The 9657-nt window shown below is 41.5% G+C and overlaps 2 protein-coding genes across 3 annotated transcripts in view; one reads left to right on the forward strand and one right to left on the reverse strand.

Annotated features, from left to right (window-relative positions):
• Window positions 1-5236, forward strand: part of FAM184B (family with sequence similarity 184 member B) — a 49134-nt gene extending 43898 nt beyond the window's left edge. The window contains exons 8-11 of one of the 2 annotated variants that reach the window (XM_049793064.1): window positions 1820-1937; window positions 2118-2222; window positions 2942-3147; window positions 4645-5236. In XM_049793064.1, the coding sequence (XP_049649021.1) occupies window positions 1820-1937; window positions 2118-2222; window positions 2942-3147; window positions 4645-4735 (520 nt within the window). In that variant the 3' untranslated portion in view covers window positions 4736-5236. The remainder of the gene's footprint in view (window positions 1-1819; window positions 1938-2117; window positions 2223-2941; window positions 3148-4644) is intronic. The other variant, XM_049793074.1, reaches the window with a different exon arrangement.
• Window positions 5237-6982: 1746 nt separating this feature from the next.
• MED28 (mediator complex subunit 28) lies at window positions 6983-9379 on the reverse strand. The gene is made up of 4 exons (XM_049793088.1): window positions 9218-9379; window positions 9037-9103; window positions 7753-7865; window positions 6983-7305 (listed from the first exon to the last, which is right to left on the reverse strand). Exons 1-4 carry the CDS (start codon window positions 9377-9379, stop codon window positions 7108-7110), a joined length of 540 nt encoding a protein of 179 aa, XP_049649045.1. The 3' UTR covers window positions 6983-7107.
• Between the last annotated feature and the right edge of the window lie 278 nt (window positions 9380-9657).

Raw genomic sequence — 9657 nt, forward strand, 5'->3', positions numbered from 1 at the left:
TTCCTGAAGGCTGAAAGTCTCCAAATAATTTTCCTCTTCCTCAGTGTTAGTATGGTTCTGCTTCAGATTGCAACTGAAGTGTCAAAGTCAAATCAGTAAGCAGAAGCCCAGAGCTGTGCCTGGTTAACTACCTTTGTAGTCAATAAAAGACCTCAAAACTGCATGCTTTGATCAATGATAATAAACTAGTATTGCAACATGACAGTTCAGACATATTTTAATACCAATGAAAGGCTACTGGTAGAAGACCTCAATATCAAGCATAAAAAAAGAACTGGACATACTGAAACAAGATCACTGGAAGGAAATCGAAAACATACTATCTGATTTCAGTAGCACTCGGGCACATCTCCAAGGAAATATTTTCTCCTTAGAAACTGAGTAAGTCATTTAAAGAAACTCTGCCTCATACTGGCAATGAGTTCTGTTTGAAATTATTATTCTTAGTATGTATAATATTTAATTACTCACAGGTAGAATATTACAAGCACTGAACTAGAAGTGCATAGGTATTTCCTTTACAAACACAAAAAGACCCAGATATATTGTAATAAACTGAATATTTTTTAATGTAAAGCACTACACATATGGTTTTACAATGCTAAACTAAAACCTGCACTTAGCATCTTGCAATTTTATGAAGTGTAAAATAATCTTTGTCACAGATGATACCAGAGGCCTTGATCCATGATCTTGTACTTAATTTTGTTCAGCAGAGCAGCATCTTAGGGGTTAAGCTCTTGCTCATCCTCATTCCCTTGCAAATTTCCCAGGACAGCCCCCACTAACTCATGTAAATAAATGCACTTTGCAACCCCCTGTGGAGTTAAGTAGTTCTGTGGTGCTTCAGACTATACAGGAGAGGCCACTCAGAAATAATCCCTTGTCCTTTTCTCTTATCCCAGCTGTGCGGCATAGGTCTAGAAGAGAGACCTACTTGCATGTAAGCAGGTCTCAGACCATTCAGATGTTAAGATTTATCTTTTATCTAAACTCCGATATGATACACTAAATTAAGTGTATAAGATGGGGGCGGGGGGGCAGGAAGTCCTCTCAAAAATGTTTACCCTCACCAAAAAAGCCCCACAAAATGGTGGTTTGTATTCTGTAATACATTTCTCAGTATGGCAGCTGAACTTCATAACACTCAGTTTCTCAAGCAGCAAAATTCATTAATTTGGATGATGAAATACTGACTTGTTTTCTCATGAGTCAGTCAAATGTATGTTTCCACACCATCTCTAAGAAGGTGTAAGTTCTCATTTGAATCTTTTCCCCTGATTAAGGCATTTAAAGAGCTGAACTCACACTACAGGTTTTGACTTAGAGTGTTCACTAAAGCAGCATGTATATCCAAGCCTCTCTTTTCATGAAAGTTGCAGGAATTGAGTATTTCTGAGGCCTCTATCAAACATAGTTGGAAACAGCCTGTGGATTATAAAGTTATTGGGTCAGAAAAGAGAACACATAGGTTAATACAGACATGCATAGATACTGCTACACAGATTTTTTTTCTCTAGGAAACTAGACTAGCAATGTGATGTGCAAGCTTGTTAGTATTTTACACCAGGGGCTGGATTTTATACTGCACAGGTGTTGTGGGTTAACCCTGGTTGCAGTTTATTTTGGAAATCCACAACATTCTATACTTATATGTAATCCATGTACAGATGCCTATTTTTAAAATATGCTATTTTATCGGAAAGGCCTGACTATGTCCCTGTATTTTAGTCTTGGAATTTAGGGCAGAGTACAGCCCGGGTATCTCTTGAACCTGGTATGAGGAAGTTTTTTCCGGTCTGCATTTTCTTTGGTACAGACTTAAAGAATTAGAAGAACAGTCAAGAAAGTGGGAGTCCAGATCAGAAGATACACACCTTATAAGCTGTCTGCAAGACAAATTAAGTGAGAGAGAAGAGATTATCAACCAGCTGGCAGTAAGATTTCATTTTATATGTACATACATAGTTTGGAATCTGTTGGAAGGCTCTATGCAGTGCTTCACACGTTGCTTCAGACTGATACTTTCTGTTCTAGAATATTTTGACAAATATATGTTTCCATTTCAACTTCCAGCAAACAGATGTTTCCATACACATAACTTTCTTTCCCTGTAGGAAGGAAGAAAATTTCAGCATTCACTTATAGCCAACACTGAATCTTACAGGAATCGATCATTTTCTTTTAACCCTAATACAGGATGCTTGACTCCTTCCATGAAGGTAAGATGGGCAATGCAATTAAAATTACAAATTGTGATGTTTTATTGCTATTTGAATCATACAGATGATCAGGACAATAAAGGTCCTATTGATTTTTTATGGTAATGTTATTTGGTAGAATTCTTTCCAGTAACACAACCTACAGTCAGGTGCTGAGTATAACATAAGTTCAGTAGAAGTATATATGCACATAGGTATAGGTGTTTAAGCAAATATAAAACACTAGAACTCCAAAGATGCCAGTCTTCCACTGGGATAAGCACAACCATCACTTGCAGATTTGCAAGCTGCTTGCAGATTTGGGAGTTGCTAATTGGGGTATTGCATGCATCAAGGAAAATTATGAATTGTGTTTGGGCTGTGCAGGATTTGCCCTTATCATTCCAGCCCCTCTGTATGATACTGTCTACAAATAGTCATGGAAAGAAGGGAGGTCAGGTTGGTGGAAAGCACCTAACTGAGCTCTGCAAAGCTACTGGCTTTGATGTATCTAAAACCTCAAGGTCAAATAAACAAGTTGTTTTAATTGGACTGCCTAATCCATGGATCCTCACAGCATACCCTGACAATGTATTTTAAATGCCTATAGCAAAAGATGGGAATCTTCATTTTTGGGTGCTCCTCACAAGATATCTGGGAATGAGGTATTGTTGAGGTTTTATAGTATAAAGTGTTAAAAAAAATGTGTGTGTAATGAAGTTTTCTGTTACAATAAAAAGCAGCAGAAGAAAACGGTTGAGGTGCCCAGTCGTGTTGTCAGCGTTCCGAATTTAGCTTTCTACGCAAAGAGCTTTTTGAGCTGTGACTTGAAATCAAAGAGAAGTGCTCCTCAAATAACAAAATCTACAAGCTTAGACCCGGGTCCTGGCTGCCTCAGGGTGGGCTCTCCATCAGCACAGTCCTCAGACAGCAGTGCTGCCACAAGGTATTTGTCCATTTTGCAGTGATTTATAAGATGATAAATGAAATTGTATTCAGAATCTTGTAGGCAATTCAAACACATTAGACATTTGGAAATTGTAACAATGATGTAAGGTTCCCGTCATGCAGTGAACTCCGTGTGTTCAATTCTCTGCAGAGGGACCCAGAACTTTACTGCAGAAGTAGGCTATAATCACCACCCAGCAGAGCTTATGCTTGCAACCCCTACTGGTACAAATAAAAGAGGATTTGCAAGTATTTAACTAAGAATGTAGTTAATAGTGAACATGGCTGTTGAAAACTTCAGGCACATATCAGTGGTTCTGTTAAGGATGTGTTTTCCTTCTTTCTTTTGTTTCTTTGCTTTCTACTTGGCAGATGTAGATGGCATATTTTTATTTTAGGAGGTATTTGAATGAATCTAGGCTAATCATTTGGCAAAGGGTTTAGAGGTTTAAATATTGATTAACAGATACTTAACTAAAAACTTCTTAGTTTGATGGTTTTTCTCTGAAAAGCTTGAATTTTTCTTCAAATTTATGAGTTAGTGTTTAAATAAACATGACTGAACTATGTCTTCAAGAAAATTAAAAATGTATGCAGTTAACATTATGCAGTTATAATGATAAATTTAAAAAAAAACCCAACAACCTACCACTATACTTCATACTATTCCACTATATTATACCACTACAAAAGCCAGCCTTCTCACCTATCTCCTAGTGGAGTTTAGTTTTTGTGTAAATTGTGTGCTAGAGAATGCTTTCCTTGAAGGCAGATGGTGCTGTCTGCTGCCAAAGACAATAACCCAGGACACAGGCTTGGATCCAGTTTGGCAATTCCTACACCTTAAAGATAAAAGCATTCTGTGTCATGCCAGAAGACTGCCAAGGCAAATCAGATTTGTATTTTAAAGGGATACTTACAGGGAGACTGAGGGTAGCTTGGTTGGTACTTATTCTTTTAAATCAGTCAATCATAAATGAAGTCATATTTGCTACTATAAGCTAACTGAAATGAATGTATTAAAAATGCATCCTGAATGCTGAAAAATCAGGGACTGTGTAATAGAATTGATTATAAAAGCCAGTTAATATTCAGATAAATCTTTCAGTTCCAAATAAACTTTTACCCAACATTTTCAATGCATAAAATGTATTTCATATTTTTAAGAGTGAATTGCAGCTGCCATTTTCTGATTTTCAAGACTTCATATTCTTGAAGCATGCTTTTTTTTTTTTTTTTGAGATGTCAAGATTTAGGTTCAAACATTTCTCCATAGCTGTTTAGCTCTCCTTTCACGCTTTGTGTTAACTGCCAGTGCTGTTAGCCCAGTTACTTGGCTAGCACAGATCCCACTAGAAATTGCAGCTGGCACCTTTTGGCCTCATCCAGCTCATGTGACCACAGATCCATTAATAGGATCATTAGTTTTTCCAGGAAGAAAGTATTAAATATTGATAAGGTTGTAAGTGATGCTAATGCTTATTTGTTTGCACAGGACACATGGCAATGAACCACCACAAACCAAAGATGACCTAAACCAAGACCCTCAGCATCAAGAATGGTTTACTAAATACTTTTCATTTTAAAGCAAACTATTTCCATACTTCTCAGAATTACTAGAAAAGCTCTTCCTGTTTCCTTTTACAGAATGATAGTCCAATATATAATTTAGAAAGGGGAAAAAAAAAGGAAGATGTAATTTCCAAGTAATTAGGAACAACTGCACTCTCTTACTTCTAATTACTACAGAGTTATAGGCATGGATTTCAGAAAAATGCATTTTTTTAACAACCTCTGTAAAAAATGAAGAAAAAGCAAAGTTCTGGATACTGTTACATGAAGAGACTTTTTAATCAAGAGACTGTACCACTCCCCAATTACATTAAATATGCAATTTGGTCTCTGATACGTCCTGTCAATCTGGCTCCAGCTGAAAAAAGATCTTACTTCTGTAGGTGATTTCTGTCAGTTTATACATTTTCTTCATCAGCTGTTTAAAATTATTTCTGCATTATAGTAATGTAAGTTTTTAATAGGTTTTTGTTAAACTTATTTTAAGCTGTACAGCATGCAGTATACCTCCAAGAATAGCATGTTTATAGCAGGCTGGTTTAGAAATAGTTTCTGGTTTGCTTAATAAACTGTTTTGTATAGTCTGCGTTGCAATACACTATTCCTGTTGCACTTCAATACATGTAACAATCCGCCTGATAAATTAGGGTAATATGTAAGTACGGACATTAAAACTTGCTTGTAAATCATCCATTTTCATGTTTTGCAAAATAGTGCTATGTTATGCTGAAGTGTGAGCCAGACTGATACACTGAGTTCCAGATTTATGGGAACTGCGTACTTGTACATTTTATCTCAATATTGTTCTTATGCCCTCCAAAATGCAAAGTGGGCGAATGACTACATTTATCAGATCATGCTAGCTAACTCATTACTGGGAGGAAAAACAGCCATGAAGAAATTAACCCTTAGATAATTCATCAGCAAATGTGAAAGGAAGGGAATTGTGCAACCAGCAGCCTAGTGTTTTATGACAACATAGTTCAACTGCTGTACAGTTTGAATCCCCATTTAATTTCAACCAGCAGGGCCCAGCTACATAGCAAATTTTATGTGTGCAAAGAGCCATACCTCCAGCCTAACCTTCTTACATCAAACAGCCAGCAAGAACTGTACCAACAGATGCAAGCACTTATTACACAAAACAGCCACTGCACCTCACCCATGGTAAAAAGGTGGCAGACAGGGCAGAATGCTTCTACAAGCCAATACTTTTCATCCCAGCTGTTTAGTATTTTTTCCAAGATGAACTGTTCGGTTTGGAAGGAGACTTTGGCATCAGATTTGGCAAAAAGACACTTTTTATACATGCAATCAAGAAGGGGATAAAACAGTGTGCAGTAAGTAACATTGAGGAGTGCCTCGGTATCTGTGAGAGGATCAAGTATGTATAGGGCTAAGTTTTCTGTTACGAATTTTCATCCACTCTGCCCCAAAAACTTTTAAAGGACGCTAGGAAGTTCAATACACAATTACTAACTCTAATTTCCAGGGTTAAATATTCTAATTTATTAACTCTGTCCCCAAAATTATGTCCCTAGAAAGTGGCTTTCCTGCCTACATGGATGAATTAAGCTTGCTGCCTAGTAATAGAGAGACAGGACTCCTTTGCTGTTTCTACCTCTGAAATCTTTTTTTGGCTACCTTTGGATTACTAAAGAGTGCACCCCAGTAAAAGCTAGTTCTGTAGACTGGACAGTGCTGATGACCCAACAACCACAATGAGTGGTCTTTATTTTGAGCGTAGGTATTTTGGACCATCTCTACACTAGCCTGACAGACAGAACATCAGTAACATTGGACCTGCACTACCTATCCCCTATAGGGGTATGCATTTTGCAGTTTCATTTCATCCTGTAAGAAACAAATTTGTATGTGCCAATACCCCTTCATGAGGTGAGTAAAAAGTCCAGTGGAGATGAACAGTTCACTTCAAAGAAAGTACACTCTTCATCTGACCGAGATACAGAAAATTCTAAGGGTGCATCTACAGTGGTACTTACGGATAATTACTGGACCACAAAACATTTAAATATTCCAGTAAAACCAAACAGTAATCTTTGCAAGTATTTTCATCATGCCAGCAAAGATATAGTTAGGGGAGAGCTAGGGCCACCCTTTCTAGAAAGAGGAAAAGTGTGGAAAACACAGTTCTACCAGAAAGCATCCTGAATAGCAACTCTGCATATTTTCCATTGAAATACAAAACCAATCCCTACTTTTACAATAAAAAAAAAAAAAAAAAAAAAAAAAGAGGATAATTTATTTTGCTTGTCTTAACTATTTATATTTGTAGTACAAATTACATTATACAAAAAGCATACAAAGTAAAAAGAACACCACTGCTTTGCATTGCTGAAAATATTCAGATCTGCGAAATCAAAGATCATGTTTGCTTCATTGGAGCAGGAATATTAGCAGGTGCTTGTTCTAGGTAAGCTAATGGACCCTGAGGCATTTCTGCAGGCTTTTTGTGCTGTACACTGATATCTTCCAGGACCTGCTGCCAGTGTCGCAGTTTACCCAAATGCTTCTGAATTAATGCTTCTTTTCTCTGCAATTCATTTCTTAATTCTGAAACATCCTATGGATGAAAAAAATGCGTATTAGTAAACAGACAGTATTCATAAGAATAACCACCTCACATAAAGAGCATGTAATTTCTTTAGCTTGAGTTTTCAAGGTGATCTTATAGGGATTCTAATAATGGAAACAGAGGGAAAGCACTGTGAATGCACTAGTTCTGTTCCCCTAGGTCAGATATTTCAGAGATCGTTACTTCCAGCAAAATTTGACTAACTGGTTTGTTTCTTCCAATGAAACTACCATCCGTGTTCTAGTACTCCACTGAGCTGCAGGCATCCAGCTTCTCCAGGTTCATGGCGAGAGCTATGTTAATAGTCAAGTTCTAGCAACTTAAGATACAGCATTCTGTTGAGAAACCCAAAATTAATGTGAATGAGGCGATTAACTGTACCGGTACACAGCTTATCTCCTCTAGCACAACACAGGTAAAGTAATTTAAACATACCTCTTTAATTACTTGCTCTGGTTTCTGGACTGATAGCTGCAGTCTTTTTTGTAGAAAAAAGCATTCCGTTTGTCTTGCGACATCCAGAAACTTCTGGATGCACTGATCAACACCTAAACATAAAAGAATAGATTCCAAAAAAGAAGTTATCAGGCTGATACTGGTAGTTGCCTGCATGCTATTAAAAACACTTTCTAGAAAGAATATCTTCAGATTTACTAAAACGATATATTTATAAAACCCGGATGTGCCTTAAGTCTCTGTATAAAACATTCCCTTGCAAACTTTCAGAACTTCTTTTAAAGGTGGAAGACAACAACTCTTTTTCCCAAGCTTTACTACATTTTTGACAAAAAGTGATAAAATAATTTGTGGAACTTGGTTGAATAAAGAAACCATTTCACTGCATGCCCAAGCAACAAGCTCAATGTAAGGTTCTAAAACATGGGCATATTTAAAAGAATATTCTGCCTTCATATATTATGCACTATGGTTTTGATAATAAAAACTGTCCCATTGCAGCATATGAATATGACCCAATATCCAGAAAGGAGTTTTCAAAAGCATTTATGCTGTTTGAAAAACAGCACTTGAGAGTCAAGCTTTGAAAATTTTTCAGGGAAAAGTACACTTCTAAACAGTAGCCAAGGGCCACTTTTTGACTTGATGTTTATACCCGTTCAGCACTGATTACGCTTCCCACAAAGGTGCCTGTCGCACAAGTCTGAAAGCGCTGCTACTAAGCAATCCAGGCTTTCCTTTCCCACCGTTCACCACCGCTTTACGCGGCTTCACAACGCACCACGTTAGCTTCCTCGTTTTTTGAACCGTGCATTTCACTGCACGTTAATACAACCCCACACGGCCCCAGGAGCCAGCTGGCACTCGGACCTTTCCACAGGACCCCGACCATTCCCGGGTGCGAGCCTCCCGCTGCTGGGAACAGCGTTCCACCCGGGAAGGGCCGCGCAACCCCGAGTGACGCCAGCCACCCTTCGAGGACCCCGAGACAGCTTTTAAACCTCTTTTGGCCTCGCATGGCGACGAGGCACGTACGCCCCCGGCGAAGCCCGAATGCACCTGAAAAGCTTCCCAGGAGTTTTAGGGGGAGGAGGCCCTGCCCCTCGGCGCTTCAGGCCTGCAGAGTAAAGCCGCGGCGCATCCCGGGCGCCTGTGAAGCCGAGCCGCGCTGCAGCCCCGCGGCAGCCCCCGAAGGCCGCCGAGGGGCCGCAGCCCGGCCCGCGGGCGCGAGGCGGGGGGCGATGGGCACCGCCGGGGCCTCACCGGTGCGGATCTCCTCCTGGTCCGTGCCGTTCACGTAGTCCTGGCTCACCAGCGAGGCGAAGCAGGCCTGCGAGAGAGGGAAGCGCCGAGGTGGGAGGGCGGCGGGGGGCCGGCGCCGCGAGGGCAGCGCCCACGCGAGGGCAGCGCCCACCCGCGGCCTCCCCCACCCCGGCCCACGCACCTCGAAGGACGCTTCCAGCTCGTCCACGAGCGTGTTGTTGGGATTGCGCGGCCCCGCCGGAGGCGGGATGAGGCCGGCCGGCCCGGGCCCGCCGGGAGGGCCCGGCGGCGGCGGCGGGCCCGGCGGCTGGTTGGCGAACATGCCGCTCAGCGAGCCCGCCATGGCGCGCCGCGGCGGGGGAGCGGCGGCCGCGCAGGCGCCGAGGGGCGGCAGCCGAAGGCGGGCCCGGGGCTGCCCCGCCCCCCCGGGGCTGCCCCGCCCCCGCGGCGCCTCAGCGTCGGCCGCGCCGGGGCCGCCGCTCCTCCGCCGGCGGGCCGGTACCTCAGACCGCGGCCGGGGCCGCCGCCTCACGCAGCGGCAGCCCGAGCTGCCGCCTGTCGCCCCCCGCGTGAAACGGTACAGAGGAGAAGCGGAGAAAGCAACCGCATCCTTCCCGGCGG

The sequence above is a fragment of the Accipiter gentilis genome, chromosome 3 (genome assembly GCF_929443795.1).
Source record: "Accipiter gentilis chromosome 3, bAccGen1.1, whole genome shotgun sequence".
Taxonomy (NCBI): Eukaryota; Metazoa; Chordata; class Aves; order Accipitriformes; family Accipitridae; genus Astur; species Astur gentilis.

Bases quoted from the DNA above. Each gene is read 5' to 3' on its own strand.
- MED28 (XM_049793088.1), bottom strand. From the start codon at position 9,379: ATGGCGGGCTCGCTGAGCGGCATGTTCGCCAACCAGCCGCCGGGCCCG. The intron at 7,866-9,036 runs GTGAGGCCCCGG...TTTTATGTTTAG, and splicing joins CCAGGAGGAGATCCGCACCG to GTGTTGATCAGTGCATCCAG. The intron at 7,306-7,752 runs GTATGTTTAAAT...TTTCATCCATAG, and splicing joins CAGAGCAAGTAATTAAAGAG to GATGTTTCAGAATTAAGAAA.